General features: G+C 38.7%; 1 protein-coding gene and 1 long non-coding RNA gene across 2 annotated transcripts; one reads left to right on the forward strand and one right to left on the reverse strand.

Moving 5' to 3' along the window:
- Positions 1–8,330: 8,330 nt before the first annotated feature.
- LOC120077525 lies at positions 8,331–10,395 on the forward strand. Its single transcript, XR_005481767.1, has 4 exons — positions 8,331–9,021; positions 9,143–9,209; positions 9,313–9,369; positions 10,218–10,395. It is a non-coding gene; the product is annotated as an uncharacterized LOC120077525 (long non-coding RNA).
- A 3,796-nt stretch (positions 10,396–14,191) lies between these two features.
- Positions 14,192–16,114, reverse strand: LOC120077184. Its single transcript, XM_039031088.1, has 3 exons — positions 16,015–16,114; positions 14,938–15,304; positions 14,192–14,600 (listed from the first exon to the last, which is right to left on the reverse strand). The coding sequence occupies exons 1-3, from the start codon at positions 16,112–16,114 to the stop codon at positions 14,192–14,194; spliced, it is 876 nt and encodes a 291-aa protein (XP_038887016.1).
- Positions 16,115–21,467: the final 5,353 nt, after the last annotated feature.

Below are 21,467 nucleotides of genomic sequence, written 5' to 3' on the forward strand. Positions count from 1 at the left end.
AAACTCTAAATTACAACATGCTTCAAAAGGGAAAGTACTAAGGTTTAAGAGAACTTACCCTTGAAGAAATATTCTTCTCGTTCCCCTGAACTTACTGCACGATCATTCACTAACACGAACGAATCTACACTCGAACAGTAATCTCCTCAGCAATCTACTCGAACAAGAACAAATCTACACTCATCCCTCGAACAATAAGAAGACACCACCAAAAGGCTACTTTGGTATTCTCGATGTAAGAATCCAAGAGTTGTGGGCTCTGTTGGATTTGCTAGAGGGTAGGAGGAATTTGATAGATCGTGTGTAGATGATCGAGTAAATGGGAGATGACAATAGTCTTTCGTATAGACTTTGTACTTGATCGTTTAGAAAACAAGTAAGTATCGTATAGAAAACTCTTACACGATCGTATATGCTCTCAAGCTATCATATAGCTCTTTCTTTTGATTGCACGATTCACAATCGCTTAATGATCGCCTTGTGTAAAAATGATAACGATTTTCATTTTAATCATCAGTTACCATAACTGATCAAAACTTCCCACTAAGTTGGTTATGGGAGAAAAAATTGTGACCAATTATCCTATAATTGATTTAATTAAAAATATAATCAATATATTCATAACCTGTAGTTTGAATATCACATCTCATGCAATATATAAACCATAGTTCTTTTTCTCCCTTATAACATTTAATAATAATTCCTCCAATTAATGTATATAATACATTAAGTCAATAATATCTCATATAATTGATGCAATTTAATTATATCATATATAATCAAATTTCCTCTTGTTAATTTGAACACTTCAAACTAACCCAAAAACTTATTCTCAACATGAATCCATTGAGCTACCAAGGGGACCTTATGGACCTGTAGCTTGAAGCTCCAACGATATGTGAATAACTGATTAAACTCTTTAATCACGATATCCACTATCTGTTAATTGTTGGGCATTCCATTGAAGACCGACAACTGCACTCTTCACACTACATATATTTCTGTGTCTATTAGATATAACCAATCAACAGTACGATGAACTTGCACAAATCGTTCGTAAGTACAATCGAGCCAATTTACCATTTTGCCCCTATAATTACATCTAACTCATTAAGTACCACTAATTCCTCTAATGAACAATACATCATAGTTCTATTATGAGTAAATCCTTATCAGGCCAAGAGAAGGTGTGGTGCCATATTGTTCAAATTCTAGAATCAACCTTAAAGGGAGCAATTTATCTTCTTACCCCTAAATCAGGGAAGGAGTGAGTTCCGTCTTGTGTAGCTAAGTTCCTAGCTACTCAATCAGATGAATTCCCAAATTGGTAGGTTTGAGTCGGCGATCTGGCCACTCGCACCCCTACAAATCAAAGGACCGCTCTCATAGGCAGGAGTTTCCAACTCACTCAAGATTAAGAACATGTTACCTATGGTCATCCTAGTGAAATGAAAGTCTCTATCATGAACAACGTTATATAACGAGACTAAATATTTCGTGGTCTTGTCTTATACAAACTCTTTTGTATAGAGTATCTCCGCCCGCATGTCTAATACATGAATGGTTAGGATCAGACCATTTGTAGCACTTTACAATACTTGTAATATTTACAGAGCAGGCCACAATCGTAACGTCAACAGGATAAGATTTCCCTCCTTTATCCATATACTACAGACCATTTAGTTATCACTTAAAGCACGATCCACTTGTATGTCATCACATACATGCTTAAGTTACAACGATAACCAAGGATTTTAGTTTATTGGTTTGTGGTTAATGCAACAAAATATCTCATATATCAAAGGCTATAGTAAGGAAAATATCTCATATTATTACATCACAAGTGTTTGTTCATATACATGTTTACAAACTATTGGACCCTGCGAGATTTAGGGCATCAAACCCAACACGGCGTTGGTCGAAGGGACAAACCGCACCATATTATTGAGGATATGCGGCATTAGTAGGTTGTCAACATTAGTTACGACAAGGCATTGCGTGCGAGAGAAACTAATTTTACTCTTGCAAGGGGGATGCCAAAGGAATCATATGCCAACTTGTATGCATATGGTGAGGCTATGAAGATAGAATATCCTATAATTGTATTTGAGATAGAGCTTAAAGAATCAAAATATTTCAAATACATGTTCATGGTATTAGGTAAGAGTTTAATAGGTTTTAAGAGTTTTCCGCCTGTGATCATTGTGGACGATACTCATCTAAAGGGTAAGTATAAGGGAACAATGCTAGTTGGTGTTGCAATGGATGGTAACGACGAACTGTACCCATGGCATATGCAATTGTTGATAGTGAGAATGACCGAGCCTTGAAGTTGTTCATGATGAACCTTAAAATAGCAATTGGAGAATGCTCTAACCTCGTATTCGTTTCTAACCATGGACAGAGTATAACTAATGCTGTTGATGTCATATTCTTCAATTCTTACCACATACTTTATACCTACCATTTGAAAAGGAACGTTGAGAAATACTTCAAGGACGAGTCCGTTAGAAAATTATTTCATGATGCTTGCAGAGCGTATCGAGAATCAGAGTTCAAGGGCCATTGGGTCCAAATAGTGAACTACAACAACGATTCCCTTACAAGATTTTTAGAGGATGCTGATATTCAGTGATGGTCACGGTGTTACTAGTCCGAGAATTGATATGATAACATGACCAACAATAGTGCTAAATGCTTAAATGCTATTACCAAAGAAGCCCGAGTGTAGCCAATAATTTCATTGCTAGAATACATAAAAGGTCTACTTCAAGGTTTATTTCCTGAGAGGCAAACAATGTGGTCTAATAATACATCGACACATTCAAAGTATCCAGAGGAAATAATGGGTTTAGAGTGTGACAAAGCTAAGCGATACCGAATAAATCCAATCGATTGCTATAGATTTCATATTAAAAATGGTAGATTAGATGGTATCATCAGCCTTAACACTCGAGAATGTAGTTGCATACAATTTCAGTATTTGGAGATTTTGTGTTCGCACGCCATTGCTACAGCTAGAGAGCACAATATCAGTGCATTTACTTTATGCAGTAAATTCTATAGTGTTGATTCTCTACTGCTAGCATACATGGGGTCAATAGACCCGCTTGGTCATGTATCCAAATGGGAAAAAGCCACTAGGGTATATTGAGGTAAAAATACTCCCACTGAAAAGAGTGGTATAGGTTGGTAGACGAAGGTAAACAGGATATCGTTTGCTGGAGAACATGTCACATTAAAAAAATATGAACGGTGTGGCCAACCGGAACATAATAGACAAAAGTGCAACAAACCACTTGATACGTCTAAACGCAACAAATGGAAAAATACGAAAACTTAAGGGACCTAGACACAATCGATGTCAAAGATTGTATAACATTCTGATAAATACTTTATAATTTAATACTTTACATTACATTGTTCATTATGTAAAGTAAAGACTTTCAGATATATACTTGATACTCGATATATTTTACTCGTTGCTCGTTACTCGTTACATGATTACTCGACACTACTCGATAAACAATACTCGATGTCACACCTTCTCTTGAGCTTACCTCTTTCACTCTAAAGAAGATGTGAAGATAACATGCATTACCCTTTTGTAACACCTGTTATTCATCACCTTGCACTTACCAAACCCATCTCAAACTCTATCATAATAACTACTATTCGTCTTGGGTCTATATTACAAACAACCCTTTAACCAAGTATGAAATAATAACAACTCTTTGGTTAATGTATTATATATCAAAGCATTATAATATTTATACAACTCTAGACTCAGCTTAGGTAACTCTACTTCGAGACTATAGAATTCATCAAGAGTAGAACCTAACCTAGAAATGTGGCTACAGTGTGGCAGACTTTGATCTGAGCAACACCCTGGAATTCAACTCTTGGGTTACCTAGGAGAGGGGAGGGGGGAGGGGGGAGGAAGGAGGAGGGGAATAAAACATTTGGAAAACATGAGCCAGGAAAGCTTAGTGAGTGGCATGTTTAGTATAAAAATAGATTTGTTGTTGAAAATCATTTTTGGGAATACAATTTCCCAGATAACCAAACACAGTATGCATGACCTCAGTTTGGAAACTAAGACGATATTGGCATGATCATATGTTCTCCAGAAATACAATAATTCAGCCAAACATAATTCCAAGGAAACAATTCCAGTACCCAATACAATCCGCCGAATGTGCGCATGTCGACAATTTCCCACTAAACATACTCGGGTACGTTGACAATCCTAGCCAGATTATACTGACAATCCCAGTCAGTCATCCACGAGATATGCTAATAATATCTCAGGTAGAGTTCTAGTTTCCAATTCAAATTACAATAAACATGCATCCACATAATTCTAGGAAAATTGTCAAAACAACATGAAATCAATGAAGATAACATATTTCTCGATCACACCAAAGCTTTCAAAATCGTGCATATATATATGTATCCATATAAATATATTAATTCATCAAGGTAGATTAAGAAGACCCACTCACAATTCACCGGGAAAAAGGGTTCCTTAATCTCCTGTGTCTTCTTTTCTTGCCTGTATTATCCCAAATATCAACTTAGAATCTTGTGTTTTGGGTTAACATATTCTTAAAGCATCCCTTTAACCCTAAATTTAGCTTACCAACTCTAAAAGACTCAAACCAAATTTTTAAATTGGACAAAGGCAGCTGTCGATCGTAAGATTGACTTCCACAGCACAATTGGGCATAAGGTTTGACTCTGCCACACAGTTGGGCGCATGGGAACTCCCTTAAATAGCATGGATGCATAGATGGGCACATGGATGGTCCCCTCAACTCATGGATCACTCCAAATTTCCTCCAATCACTTTCTTTTCTAAGGGATTTTAAGTTGTGGGATGAATTAAAAGTCTCTGAGGGTATTTATAGGCTTCAACCCTCCATCCTTGTCATGTCATCATGCCATCAACGCATGACACCTTCACCTCTTGAAAGTTCTGAGTGTCATCACCATAGAGAACCATCTCCTACTTCCTTGCCACCACTAGCTTGCATGATAACATGTCGTGTCCTCAATGCAACATGTCCAACGTATGCCTCTTTTTGATGTGGCCATCTCTCATTTTGCATGCTCCACATTGCATCCCTTCTTCCACCTCCTACACGGATTAACCAAAATTTCACTCGGCTGAGCCATCTTCCTTTCTTCCTTGTAACCAACTCATGAACATACACACCATAGGAGCATGACCTCCCTCTTGGGTGCATGGTTCCTCCTTTGCGTACAATTCCCTCTTATTCCTCATTCTTGGATCCAACTTGTTTTTCATTACATGATGTCTTCCCTTGATTATCTCCAAAGTGCTCAATAAGGCTTGCTATGCGTCCATCTCCTCTCTTATGCACCCTTCATTAGTTTTTCTTAGGGTTTCTTTAGTTTTTGTGTCCTATGTTGTCCATCACTTAGCCAAGTTTTTACTTCTAACATTTCCATGGGTCCATCCTTCATTGACCATGCATCCATCTCAAATTCTTCTCTCGGTGGTGCAAGACTCATCACATGATCTCCCAACATCTAACCAATATTTTCCTTAAGTATTCACTCGTCTTCAGACATCCCCAAATGACTCCCCCATGCATCAACTTCGTCCAAGTATGCGCCCATGTAGGTTTCCTCTACCCTAGTATGCGCTTAACTTCACCTTTTATCCTAGTATGCACCCAAATCTTCCTTTCCTTCCTACAAAAGACTTTTACTCAAAATGACCCTTCTAAGCTCAATCCCTTACTCTACACTCTCTTAGTACTTGATTGCCTCCTTCCTTTCCTAGACCATCTTGGGGTTCTCAAAGTTCATAACACAATTCCCTATGTTTATAGCATGCTCTCCTCCATTCATAGCATAGTCCCCAAGATAACTTTTATGCATTCAAGGTGATTTTCTTCCCTCCCATGGAGTTCAAATTGTCCAATAAAGGTGTCTTGTAAACCCTTTTTTGTGCCCAACCTAAGAAGCAAGAACACAGATATGGATACATGATACAGATACGATACAATACGGTGATACGTTAATTTCTAAAAAACTAAGATACAAATATGTTGAAGATACGTTATACATATATATATATATATATATATATATGTCTAATTAATTGCTATAATACTTATTTAAGTTAGATTAAAATAGATTCAAGAAGAGAGTGAAAACCTGAAAAAAAAAATCCATTAATGTCGAGTGATTGTTGAGCAACTAGAATAGATGGTAGGAAGGAAGTAGAAGATGAAGATGAAGATTGAAGAATGAAGTTGAGGATGAAGGGATGTGAATCATGATTTAAATTGTGAGAAAGAAGGGAAGAATGGAGATTTAATTATATTTCAGGTTTTTAAATTTTTTTTTATTTATGTTTTATCATTTTTAATTTATTTTTTTTGGATTGCTCAATTTAAGTGGACTTTTATGTTTGGAAGTGATTTTAAAATGGTTGAAATCACTTTTGTTATTTTCAAAATCTGTGAAACATATTTAATTCTTCAAAATTAATTTTGATGATATGAAAATTGCATTTAAAAGTGTAAAATTGAAAACTAAATTAATTTTGTATAATTAAAAATGTGTTACCGAGTGATTTTAAAATCTCTAAACATGCACTAAAATAAAATAGGTTGTGAGTTGGGCTTAAATTTGAAAAAAATTGACCCATATATCCCCTTCATGTATCTGAAAATTAAAAATAAAGATAAAAAAATTAGATATTTCAAATCACGTATCGGACACATATCTACCACATATCTGGACGTATCCGTATCTAATACTGATTCTATGCATAATTAGAAGTATCTGTGCTTTCTAGTGCCCAACCATGTGCCCATCCCTTGGGTTCAAGATGTTTTCCTTGTGCCATAATTTATTGCTTACTATATTATAGTCCTTCTTAGTATCCTATTCTATGAATAGAGTTTTACTTAGCCAAAATTTTACCCTTCAGCTTCAAATATAAATTTATTCTTAAGCTCTGTATCTTACCAAAGTCGAGATATCACAAGTCGACCCTCAAAAAAACTTTGTCCTCGAAATTTTACTTAAGACATAAGAAAAGTTTTAATATTCAACCATAAAAGCTTACGAGATTTTTACATAACATTTTACAATTCTGGGGTTTTATCCCTACTTCCCAGTTCTTGTTCTAATTGGGTCATGGTATACAACTTCCCTTGTGTCGAGGTGGTTCAACTATTCCCTTCTTCTTTAATTCCTCCGGTTGTTTTCTATCTTCCACCGATGGTCCAATCTCTTGATTATTCGTCTGGGAAGTGGTCTTTTCATTCCCAGATGCCATTTGTGGACATTCCCTTATGAAGTGTCTAGTTTGTCCATGGTTATAAAAGACATTTGTTTTCTCCGAGCACGATTACCCTCAGTTATACCTATTACATTTGGAGCACCAAGGTCTCCTAGTATAACTAGCAACTGATTTTGGAGTAGCATTGACTAGTGCTTCCTGAAACAAATCGTGAAGCACCTTTCTTTCTAAATGTTCCTTTGTTTGCTACTCCTGGAACAAACTTCCCGTTTCCTTCCTTTCCTATTTGTTTTCTTGTTGAGCCACCTCCTTCTCCATTTTCCCCCATCGTCAAACTCTTTTCTACTCTCATTATTGCTTCCACCAACCTTGAGAATTCTTCCCAAGCGACACTTGCAGTTATCGAGTCCAAATCTCTTGTCTTAGCCCTACTTCCAATCTCTTACAATACTCGTTTTTATCTTTAATAACATTTAGGGCATATCGTGACAGTTCAGTATACTTTTGTTCATATTCAGTTACTATTAAGTTTTCTTGTGTAAGGTATAGAAATTTATTTCATTTCGCATCATGAAATGAACATGGATAGAATTTTTCATAAAAAGCTTTGCAAAATTCTATCCATGTTGGTTCATTATCTTCTCTTCTTCTATTCTCTATTATTCTCCACCAATCTTCGTCTCATCTTTGGAATAAAAAGGTTGCTAGAGTTACCTTTTGATCTTCTAGACAACCCATAACTTTGAAGCATTTTTCAATCTAGGTAATCTAGGCTTCAGCATCTGTTGGATCTGTAGTTCCCTCAAAGGTACCTTGTAACACCCCGAAATTTTATTATTTATGTAATTTCAGTCATTTTTATAATTTAAGGGCTTTTTGGAATTTTTAGACTTAAGTGTAATTGCAGGAATTTAATTATTGACGTTGAAATTATTCAATTTGAAAATTAATGACAGGAATTAATTTCATTTTGGAAGGAAAGAAATTTAATAGAACAAAGTGGAATAGGAAAAGAATAAAATAAAATAAATATATATTATTTTATTTTATTTTCCTTTTTCTTTCTGTTCCCTTCCCTTCTTCTTCCAGTCGTCGACACCCTCCTCCCTCAAAATTTTTCTTCCTCGCTGTCAAGCCTTAATCAGCCTCCAGTCTTCTTCTTCCGGTTATGAAGAGTCGACGTCGCACCGCTCCCAATCGACGCCTCAGACCGCTGCGCGTCCATCCGAAGCAGTGCGCCACTCTTCGTCTGCGTTTTGAAGCCACCGGCGCTGTTAGCCCCCGCCGCGCCAGATCCGAATTTCACCAGCTCTGACTTCAGCGCCAGCCACTCCCTCACCCAGTCGAAGCCCGCGCCTCCTCGCTTTTCCATTCACGAGTGCCAACCCGAGCAACAGTCCTCCGTTCACTATTGCACTGCCCAGTCGAGGGCGTTGTCTTGTCTGTTAGTCATGCGTCAGATCCGTCAATCATGGGTCTACCGCCACTGACCAGATCCGTCCAGCCCAGATCTGCTTCATCTCACCAGATCCAGCCGCACCATTGCCGGTTGCCGTCGTCCCTACCTCGTCGGGTCCACTTTGTTTTGATTGGATTTCTTGAGGATTTTGAACAATCACTAGAGTTTGACCTTGATTTATTGGTATTCGTCATATTTTGGATGTTAGGACAAAATTTTAGGTTGTTGAAGTTGTCGTCCAACCGATTAAGGTGTAGTCGATGAATCTTGGTGAAGGGTAAGGCTCTAAACTCATGTGGGTTGTTGAGCATGTTGTACATTTATGAATGACTCGATTTAAGTTTGATTGAACCATGGATTGCGGCCTAAAATAAATTGTCATGATGTTTGGATGTTAGGTTTGGATCTTGAGGTTTCCTGGAGTCTTTGTTTTGGGTGATTTAAGTTTGATCCTGTGGGTTTTTGGTAAGTTGTTGAGAAGCTTTTGGTTTAGGATTGGTGATTTTGAAACTGTGCTTAGAGATTGAAATTTCGTATTTACTTGTTTGTTACTTTGGTTTGATTCAAGATTTCGTTGGGCAAGGAAGAGGTTGAGTTTGCTAGTTTCTAGAGTTTGCGATTAGAGGTAAGTAATCTTACTACTGGAACTGTCCACGGGCCAGACACTAGATATATGCTAGCATGATAGATGAATATTATAACAGAACAATAGTGTGATAGAAGGATAGTATAGTATGACTGATGTATGTTCTTGTATGAGGATCTGAAAGATTTATTTGTGCACGTAGATACTTGCATGCTAGCATGAGATGATACTTAATTCCATGAGGTTATATTTGATATAAGGATATTGAGGCATGTATGTATGTTGTAGAGCCATGATGTTGAGGTGTATATGTATGTTATAGGACCATGTTATGATACTTGTGATGTTGAGACTATGATAGTGTCCTTACTGATTAGTTAGATGCCCACTAGATGTTGTGTTTCCTTTGGGATTCACCAGATATTGTGTTTCCTTCAGGATTCACCAAAGGTTGTGTTTCCTTCGGGATTCACCAGGGGTTGTGTTTTCTTCGGGATTCGCTAGGGTTTGTGTTTCCTCGCTAGGATTTGTGTTTCCTTCGGGATTCACCAAAGGTTGTGTTTCCTTCAGGATTCACCAAAGGTTGTGTTTTCTTCGGGATTCACCATAGGTTGTGTTTCCTTCAGGATTCACCATAGGTTATGTTTCCTTCAGGATTCACCAGAGGTTGTGGGTCCTACGGGACTTATTAGAGATAATGATCATACTCAACTACAGTAGGATAGAAATCAGATTTTCATGTATGTATGTGTCTCATGAGGACTAGAGCAGTTTATATGTTCTACCAGAGGTAGACATCTAGAGGACATAGATGTCTAGCCTGACCCTAGTAGTGGAGTTTCTTACTGAGTATTTTATACTCATCCTTTCTCATGTTGTTGTTTCAGGTAAGGGTAGAGATGCATCGGCGATTGATTAGCGCAATTCGTGATCGAGCTACTGGGACCAGTTTTATGCTTCCTCTCATGAGATTTATATTTCTTTTCATGTTTTTTTCAATTTTCAGTTTTGATGTTTGAAACTTACTGAGAATTGTTTTCAGACTTATTTATTATCATTTATGATTTATGGGTACCCTATTGTTTGTTTTTAATATTTGAATTTAATGAAGGACTTTTGAATTTACCTTATATATTTAGCATTTATTTCACCATAAAAGGGTGTCGTTCTAAGTTCCATGCATGCATGTATTTAGTAACGGCCTAACTTGAGTCTTAAGGGGTCAGGTCGTTACATACCTGCTCCTAGGGATTTAAGTCGTTCAATCCCAATTTTTTTTAGGATTTATTTGCATGGCACCTAAATTCTTCGTCAACCGTTGTGCAAACCTATCCAGATAGTGTTCTTCTGACATAACTTGTTCTTGAGAATATCTGGCTTCACTTTCATTACCTCTACTTGATCTACAGGTGCTGGATTGGTTTCTTCGTCGTCCATTCCTCAACATGTTTTCTATACAAGATTAGTCAAGATAAGATTAAACTCTAGAAATTTCATTATTCTTAACAACTACCTTTTACACACCTTTTATTTCAATATGTTACATTTTATATACATACTTATAAGTTTTCATTCATTATTTCTTTATCACTTTTCTATTTTGTCTTTTCCTTTTCGTGTTATTCCATATGTTTCTTCTAGTTTCCAAACACATTCTTTCAAGGAATGTCTTGGTTGTAAGCAAAAGAAACAAAAAGTGTTTTGAAGGTTTGTATCTTCTTTCGACAAATTCTCCATCTTGTCCTTAGAATCATCGTCAGTCAATAACATAACATCACTCGCTTTGTGACTAGGTCCTTCCTTTATTTGAATTTTCTTCATATGTATCCCTAGCTTCTTCATCATTTGGAATCCATGGGGTTGTTTATCTAGAAATGTATCTCTTTGGGGTAGATCACTTCTACTTACCTGTTTCTGTTTGTCCTTATTTTTCTTTTGGTAGAGCATGCAGTTCTTTTGAAGATGTCCCCTTTTTCCACATTCGACACAATTCCTTGAGGGAGTCAGACAGGGTCCAAAGTGCTTTCCATTACATTTCGAACATCCGATACGTATGCACGTCTGATTTGTTCTAACAATTTTGGTTCTATGTAGGGACAATGAGCCCATCGGTACTTTTGATTTTCCCTTGACCTCATAGTAGATTATTCTACTTTCCAATCTATTTGTTCTTCAAACACAGGTGTCTTACAACATTAATTAAATTAGAATTATAATAATCATATAGTTTCAAAAAATTCATATTTTCATCATTTAATTTGAGTTCTAAAAGTATGCATAAAAATACAAAGAAGAGGGTTTCAATAACTTATACCTTTGAAGAAATCCACTAAATCCAAGCTTTTCCCCACAAATTTGACCTCCAAATCAACAGTGAACTATCGAGAGATCTTCTCTACTATTATCCAACTTAGATTTGAGCGGTAGAACTCAGAATAGAAGAGAACTGAGCATGGAACAAAGAGGGTTTTCATAGAGAGTGAGAATATCTGCAGAATTTCATAAATTCCAGCAACCTCTTCACTTTCATTTTTGAAATTTCAGCTCTTTTATGTATCAAATACATGCAACCATTGAGAGAGAATGTTGATTGACATATCAAAGGCCACCAACCAAATAGGATAGGTGTTCAAATGTGGAATAATCCACTTCAAACTTGTTTTGAATTTGATTTTCCCATTAAAGCCAGTAAATCCAATTTTCAATTTTCAATATTTAATTTACAGTTAAATTAAATATAATGTAAAATTCAATCTCTCAAATTGAAATTTATTTAAATCAAATAATTAACTAAACAAAATTAATTAATTAATTAATTAATAATTTAATATCAAATATTAAATTAATAAAACACCTATTTCATATATGAATCTTATTTATGTAATTAATATTTAAATCAACATTTAAATATTTTAAACTCTCTGATTACGTTTAATTTCAACAAAATTGAACGTTTAATTATATCGAATATAATTATCCAAACCCTAATTTGAGTAGAGGGACCTTATGAACCTATAGATTATGAACTCTAACAATTTGAGAGTAATTGGCTAAACTCTTTAAACCAAATTAATCAATATTACCAAGACACACAACTATAGCCTAGTAATTGCACTATTCTCACTGTAGATATATTTTTGTCTACTTGATTTAACCATAATCAGTAAGTCGACCCTTCACATTGTAACGATCCAAGTTTCTAGTATGTTTCTAAGACGTTACTTAATGCATGCATAGGCTTGGCAATACTTTTCTCAAAGAATAATTAAATAAAAGAGATTAATTTTTTATTTAATTAAATAATGCTCAAATAAGCAAAGAAGAGAAAACTTTAAAAAAAAATATCGTTCGGGGTACCCCTAACCATTCTTTAGAATAAATAACTTTTAAATAAAATAATAAATAAAATCAAGAAATATTTCATAAGACTTCAAAATGCCTAACTCCTAAACCAGACACTAGTACATGAAACCTAAGTGCGGAATATATAATCCATCCAAATGGCCAGATGAAAGATCTTTCTTATCATGCGCTGGTCTATCTTTACCCTTACCTAAAAAAAACATGAAAGAAGAATGATGAGTATAAAAGTATACTCAGTAAGCGGTCCACTACTGGGCCCACTCAGTGATCTATTAGCCTTTCCATTGGGACAGAAGTGCACAAGGGCATCATAGGCGCAAGCATAGGCATAGGCATAAAGGGCGAACCTGAGGCATGTTTTCATAAGTAGTGACCCCAGAGGGCACAATCATAAACATAAGTTTGACACAACGAGGAAAATCCAAAATGAGCATGAAAACAATGAAACCCACACACTCGAACGATCTCCCAACACTCCAAATGAACTGTCCAACCTGGCCACACAATTATAACAACAGTTTGACACAAAATATAGTAGCATAACCCAACCTACAAAAGCATTGAAATTGCATCCACTTACCTAAGGATACCGAACTGCCCCAACGGACTTTCATTTTGCCTGGCAGCTTCCTTCACCACTACTAGATTATGAAATTAACCACCAAAAGAAGAAAATTTCAAGGGTAAGGATAGCTTTGGCCCAAAACAATTGATGACAAAAACTCACCCCCAAACTGGAAGGTCGGACGGAACCAACCCTGATCGGGCGACAATCGAAACTGTCCGCTTCAAGACTAGTGGATGGCGCTTCGATTGGATTTGCGGCTGGCGAACTTGACAGGGCGCGACTAGAGGAGACGAATGCCGAGTGACAAGCGACGCTGTCCTGTGCGGGCAAGCGGCTAGGACCTACAGTGGGATGTACGAAACTAAGGGGAGGGAGTGGCCTGACGCCCGACGATCGTCAAACAAACGGAGGCGTGGTTGGACTTATGGTAGACGTCGAATGAAACCGAAGCACGGTTGTGAGTGGCTGGACCTGCGGTGAACGTTGAACGAAACTGAAGCGTGGCTGTGAGTGGTTGAGACCTACGGCAGGCTCCTCGCATGGCTAGAAGAAGAAGACCGATTGGGAAAAAAACTTGGAGAGGTGGCATTGGCTGGGAGAAGGAGAAGGAGAAGATTTCTTTTTTTTTTTTTTCTCTAGTGCATGCTTCCCGAGGTCCCCCTTTTTAAAAATAACTGAACCTTTAACCCTACTTCTTTTTAGGAAAAGGAAAAACGTAAAATAAATGAATATAACCAAAAATAAATAAAGAAAAATAACAAGACCCAATTCTTTTTCCCAAAAAACTCAAACCACTAATAAAATATTTAATTCCTAAATTTTGGCCTTCAATTAAAAGAAACGATGAATTCCACGAATTAATTTAAATCTTACCTAGATTTCGGGACGTTACAACCTTCCCTCCTTAAGAAACTTTTGTCCTTGATAGTTCTAGTCCTGGAAGAGCTCTAGATGCAGTGTTCTCATCTCGTCCTCTCGCTCCCAAGTTGCTTCCTCAAGCTGATGGTTTTGCCACAACACCTTCATCAGCGGCACCTCCCTATTGCGCAAAAATTTCACCTCCCTGACCATAATTTGCGTAGGCTTCTCTTCGTAACTTAAGTTTTCATTCAGCTGCAAGGGCTCAAAGTTCACCATATTAGACGAGTCCGTTAAATACTTCCTCAGCATGGAGACATGAAAAACATGATGAACTGCGGAGAGAGACGGTGGCAAAGCCAAACGGTAAGCCACAGGGCCGACTCGCTCTAAGATCTTAAATGACCCTACAAAACACGGACTTAGCTTACCCTTCTTTTCGAATCTCAGGACACCTTCATTGGCGCCACTTTCAGGAACACTTTGTCATTTGCCTCGAACTCAAGATCTTTATGCCTGACATTAGCGTAACTTTTTTGTCTACTTTGTGCTGCTAGCATTTGAGCCCTGATTTTCTGCATGGCTTCATTTGTCAACTCTACTAACTCAGTTCCCATCAGTTTCCTCTCCCCAATCTCACCCTAGCAAACAGGTGACCTGCAACCTCTTCCGTAAAGAGCTTCAAATGGCGACATGCTAATGGTGGCCTGATAGCTATTATTATAAGCAAACTCTGCCAAATTCAAGTGGGGGTTCTAACTTCTTGAGAACTTCAATGCACAAGCGCGCAACATGTCCTCCAAACGTCTGATTCAAACATTTTGTTTGCCCATCCGTCTAGGGCTGGAAGCCTGTATTGAAGTTTAACCGCATCCTTAAGGCCTGCCTGGAGGCTCTTCCAAAAACTGAAGGTGAAACGAGGGTCCCTGTCGGACACAATTGACACTGGCACCCCATGCAATCTTACTATCTCCTTTATATATAACTGAGTCCACTTACTCACCGCGTACGTGGGCTTCCCTCGAATGAAATGCGCCACCTTGGTGAGTCGGTCTATCAGAACCCAAATCTCTTCGCTGTACTGTGCAAACTCGTAATAAAATCCATGGACACGTTCTTCCACTTCCATTCTGACACATCCATTGACTGTAGCAAGCCTGCTATCTTCTACCTTAGGGCCTTCACCTATTGACAGACTAAACATTTGCTGACATAGTCAGCTATCTCCCTTTTAGCAATGCCGCTTTAAATCTTGGTACATTTTGGTACTGCCTAAATGCATCGAGAATGGGGAGTTGTGAGCTTCTATCAACAATTCCCTTTTCAGGCCATCATCTACAGGTACGCATAATCGCCTCTAATACAGGAGGCCCTGGTCCACTTATACGAAAAATCCACTGGCTTGGCCTGACCCTACCTGAAGACACTTTTGCACAAAGTCCAGATCACCCTGTTGTGCTACAATAATCCTCTGCCTCAAGGTTGGTCGTACTGTCAATTGGGCTAGCTGCGAAGTGACTTCCCCCACTGCCACCACAATCTTAGCTCGTTTCAGATCCTTACACAACTGAACCTGCCTAGTGATCAAGGCGGCGAATTAGCGGTCTTCTGATTGAGGGCATCAGCCACCACATTCGCCTTACCTGGGTGGTAGAGGATCTCACAATCGTAATCCTTTACCAACTCGAGCCACCTGCGCTACCTCATATTCAACTCTTTCTGGGTGAAAAAGTATTTCAGACTCTTGTGGTTGGTGAAAACCTGGATCCTTTCCCCACACAAGTAGTGCCTCCAGATCTTTAGAGCAAACACTACCGCTGCTAGTTCCAAGTCGTGAGTAGGATAGTTTCACTCATGGTTTTTCAATTGACAGGAGGTATAGACGACTACTCTACCATGCTGCATAAACACACAACCCAAACCCTTCTTAGAAGCATCACTGTAGATCACGAAATTCCTAGACCCATCTGGTACCATGAGAACTGGTGTGGCCATGCTAGAGAAATTCTCTACAAACCTACGATAGTACCCAGCCAACCCCAGGAAACTGCACACCTCGCTGATCATTGTAGGGCGGGGTCAATTTGTAATAGCCTCAATCTTAGCTGGATCCATTGAAACCCCATCCTTCGACACCACGTGCTCAAGAAAGGACATCTTTCGTAGTTTGCACTTAGAAAAATTTGCATACATTTTGTTTTCCCTCAGCATTCCTAGGACTTTCCGAAGATGTTCCTCGTGTTCCACCTCTATCTTGGAATAGACCAAGATGTCATCAATGAAAACAATTACAAAGGTGTCCAGGAAATCCCTGAACACCCAGTTCATCAAATCCATGAATACCGTTGGAGCATTGGTTAGACCAAAAGACATTACAATGAACTCGTAATGTCCGTATCTGGAGTGGAACGCAGTCTTCGAGATATCACTGTCTCTTATCCTCAATTGATGGTAACCTGACCGTAGGTCAATCTTCGAAAATACAGTAGCACCCTGTAGCTAGTCAAATAGGTCATCTATCCTAGGAAGCGGGTACTTGTTCTTGATTGTCACTTTATTCAACTCCCTGTAGTCTATGCACAAATGTAACGATCCATCCTTTTTCTTCACAAACAACACTGGTGCACCCCACGGAGAAACACTGGGTCGTATGAACCCTTTATCAAGCAGTTCCTGCAACTGGACCTTCAATTCTTTCAATTCGGCCGGAGCCATTATGTACTGAGCTTTGGATATGAAAATAGTGCCCGGCTCCAACTCAATCGCAAAATCAATCTCCCTTGGTGGAGGAAACCCTGGAAGTTCTTCTGGAAGCACATCGGGATATTCTCTCATAACTGGCTCAGAGGTTAGAGCAATCTCGATTTCTCTTGTGTTAACTATGCTAGCTAAGATACTCTAGACACCTTGGTTAATCAACCTCTTGGCCTTTACTGCTGAAATCACCTTGGGTAAAACTACCGTCCTGGCCCTCTTGAACTTAAAACTGACCTCCCTAGGGGGGTTAAAAATCACCTCCTTACGAGAACAGTCTATACTAGCATGGTTGGCAACCAACCAATCCATGTCTGGAATTACATCAAAGTCATGCATGTCTAACACTATTAGAGTCACATCAAGAGTGTGATTCACTATTTCTAACTGACACACTTTTATCTTTTCACTTGCTATCATAATTTCCCCTGATGGTGTAAATACTGATAAAACATAACCCAAGGGTTCTAAAACTAACATAGCATGCTTTACGAACAACGACAAAATGAAAGAGTGAGATGAGCTAAAGTCAAATAATGCAAGGCATAGTGCCCCAAGATTAGGAGCGTACCTGTCATTACCATTCTCAAATGCTCAGCTTCCCAACGACTGGTGGCATAGACCCAACCCTATTGCTGCTGTCAGTTTGAACTACCCTGATGCAAACTTGGGGGCTGACCCCCTACACTTCCAGAACCATTACTAGGCATTGGCCCGCCGTATGACCTGTCTGCTTACATATGAAACAATTCCCCATGCCAATCAGACAACGTCCCCAATGACGCTTCCCATATGACTTGCACACTGGTCTCTCCCTCCAAACTTCTCCTGAAGCCGTAGCTTGTGTTGGGCGTGCTCTAACGACCTATTTGTATTCTGAACCTTTTGCGAAGGTCCCGGAGCTTTTTGCTTAGCTCTTCTCTTCTGGCCTGAGGTAGGTTCCTCCGTCAAGGACTTCAGGAACTCTATCCCTGAAGGACAGCCTACACGTGTTGCGGCTCGGAATGCTACAGCATATGTGGGAGGCTTTAGACTTTCACAATACCTCGCACCCCGTCCTGAAGCCCTTGCACAAATTTTTCAGCCCTCTTTGCTTCAGTAGACGCCAGATCAAAGGCGAAGCAAGATAACCTGTCAAACTCCTCCTTATACTCCTCTACTGTCATGGTATCCTCCTTCAAATTCATAAACTCAGTCTGCTTGTTGTACCTCACGTGAGTAGAGAAGTACTTCTCGTAAAACCGCTCCTTAAACTGGTTCCATGTGGCTTGGCCCTCATTGACTTCTATCATTCTCTCAGCTGAGTGCCACTAACGCTTGGCATTATCGATGAGAACAAAAGTGGCACACTATAGCTTCTGCTTCTCTGGACACCTCATGTACTGAAAAATCGGGGGATCATACTTCTTGAAGTCCCATAGATATCCGGCCTCCAAGGAAGGGCCTGGCACAGTCTGGTTCATGGCCCCATCTTGATTCTGAACTTATGGTAACGGGATTGACGAGGATGACGCCTGTTGCGACTGTGCATGCTGAGCTATTTGCTCAGCCACCATATCCCTTAACTGCCCTACCACGGCTTGTGTGACGACATTTCTAATAGTTTCAGCCATGGCCATATACTCTACTGGAATTTCAGAGGATGACAGTCCTGGCAGGGGCATAGTCGAAGTTCGTGGCCCGCTTCTTGGTCTAACCTTCTGCCAAGTTAACCCAAAAGGGTCACGAGGTGGCAGGTCCCACACTTCTTGGCTCTGCACCTCAGATTCTTGTATGTCAGGGTCCCGCTCCCCAACAACTTTCTTACCTCGACTGCCCCTTTCTCTAGTTCGTGGTGCCATGCCTGATAACCACACGTAACGCTTTAATAAATGCTAACAGGGTAAACCATCAAACGACTGCATAATAGGTAAGATTTCATACATATTTCCCTAAAGAACTTTAAACGACATACATGCCAATGACGAAAGATCCATTCGTGGCCATAAGGAACAGTTTGGACTCACGATGAAAGTCAGTCTACAAAACCTAAAACTTAGGCTCTGATACCAACTGTAACGACCAAAATTTCTCGTATGTTTCTAGGACGCTACTTTATGCATGCATAGGCTTGACAATACATTTTCTCAAAGAATAATTAAATAAAAGAGATACAAATTTTATTTAATTAAATAATGCTCAAATAAGCAAAGAAGAGAAAACTAAAAAAAATTACTGTTCGGGGTACCCCTAACCATTCTTTAGAATAAATAACAGTTAAATAAAATAATATATAAAATCAAGGAATTAAATCTATCCCATTTGTACAGCCAAGAGAGAGACGTCGCCTTTCACCTTTGATGCCCTATAAATACCAAGTTCATTCTTCAGAGAAGGGGCTAAGCAGTCGATTATTTCATTATTTTACAAGTTCGCGTCTCTGTCCATAGTCTTCTTTCATTTTAAGGCGGATGCGAGGAAGAAGGTGTTCCGTAGATCGTTCCGGCGAGCTTGGGAAAGCACTGGAAGCTCCAAGACAGAGAGAGGGTCGACTGTAACATCCCGCGCCTTTTTATTTAATAATAATTTAATTTTTCCCTTTTTAGTAATTATCCTTAGTGGAAGGGCACGTTTGGAATTTTTGAATTAAAGTATAAGTGCAAGGATTTAAGTGTTGGCGTGGAAATTATTCAAATTCTTTTCAATTGTCAAACTCAATTTGGAAATTTATGGCAAGAATTTATTTTTCTTGGAAAAGGAAAGAAATTTAAATGGTATAAAGTGGAATAAGAAAAGGAATAAAATAAAGTTTATTTTATTTCCTTTTTCATTTTTGTTTTATNNNTATAAACAAAACTTAAAATCTTCTTCTTCAACCTCACCGCACGCCCCCCCTTTGAGAAAACCTAGCCGTTGGCGACAGCTCAGTTTTTTGTCGAACCTGACGCCGACGAGCAGTCGACGATTCGAAGCCCCCTCAACGCGCCAACTGGTCAGAGCAGACACCTCGTCCGCTGCGTTCCGCCGAGAGCCTAGATTTGAAGGCTTCCGCTACATTCCGTCGAGAGCCGCTCGATCCGTTTAATTCCACTACTGACTATTTGCACGCCACCAGCCCAGCCGTCGATCTCCGTCGGTCACTGCCTCCCTTCGCTGCTGTTTGTCGGATTTTAGCTTGTGGTGATGTTTGGGGTAAGATATGAGTCTTTTAGAATTTTTCTTGAAGATTTTGGTTACTCAGTTGGTTTTTGGCTAAAATTGTTAACACCCATTATGTTTGGGCCATAGATTCAAGCATTGAAGGAATTTTAAGGTCAAAGTGTGTTGTCAGGCATTGCGCAGAATTAAGTTGGGTTCGTAAACGGATTTGAGTTTGAAACTAATTTTGGACCAAGCAACATTTTGGTAAGTATATTAAGCATTGGAAGGATTGAATTAAAATGTTGTTGCTGGAATTTGTTTGAGGTTCTAACCATTATTATTGAATTGCTTAGATTAAGGCATTTATTTGAGAGATTGAAGACAATTTGGAACAAACTACACTTTGGACTTTAGATTCAAGTTTTGGAGAAATTTTGAATTTAGACGCGAACGACTTGAGTTTGATTCCAATAAAATTTTGGTGTTAGAACTTTGAGGTGATCTTAGTCAAATCACTTTTGGGTAAGTTGGGCTGGTAATTTGGGAATGATTTAGTGTTTAAAAATTGGGCTTAAAGGTTAAGAGTGATTTTTGTCCATGTTCTAGGATCTCATTCAAAAGTTGTGGAAAGCTAGAAAGGAGTTTGTTCGCTTGACTTAACTTTTGGACTTTATTTGAGGTAAGTAATCTTACCACTAGAACTGCCCACGGGCCAGGCTTTAGTTGTATGCTAGCATGATAAGTGTATGTTTTGGTAAATGTTAGCATCAATGTATGTTCTGGCACGAATTCTGATTTGTTAACATACACACCTAAGTACTTGATCATTAGTATGTAATAGTATGTGTTTTCATATGTCGATGTCTGATTTGCTGGTGTTGAGGCATACTTGCATGTTTTGGATTTAAGATGTAAGTTATACATGGATGATGTATAATATGTTATTAAGAATTATGTGTATGTGATGAAGCCATGGTATCAAAGATTTTTATGTATGTTTTAGAACTGTACAATGTTGAATCTTAGCACGTTAAGACTGTGTGAATATCCTTATTGATTAGTTAGATGCTCACCAGTTTATGTTTCCTTCGGGATTCACCGGTTTGTGTTTCCTTCGGGATTCACCAGTTTTGTGTTTCCTTTGGGATTCACCAGGTTGTGTTTCCTTCGGAATTCACCAGGTTGTGTTTCCTTCGGAATTCACCAGGTTGTGTTTCCTTCGGAATTCACCAGTTTGTGTTTCCTTCAGGATTCACCAGTTTGTGTTCTTTTGGGATTCACCAGTTTTGTGTTTCCTTCGGGATTCACCAGTTTGTGTTTCCTTCGGGATTCACCAGTTTTGTGTTTCCTTTGGGATTCACCAGTTTGTGTGTATACTTAACTACAATAGGATGGGACTCAGTCTCTTGTCTGTTATTATGTGCCATATGCGGGTATCTAGAGGACATAGATGCCTAGCCTGACCCCAGTGGTG

This window comes from Benincasa hispida, chromosome 5 (assembly GCF_009727055.1).
Source record: "Benincasa hispida cultivar B227 chromosome 5, ASM972705v1, whole genome shotgun sequence".
Classification (NCBI taxonomy): Eukaryota; Viridiplantae; Streptophyta; class Magnoliopsida; order Cucurbitales; family Cucurbitaceae; genus Benincasa; species Benincasa hispida.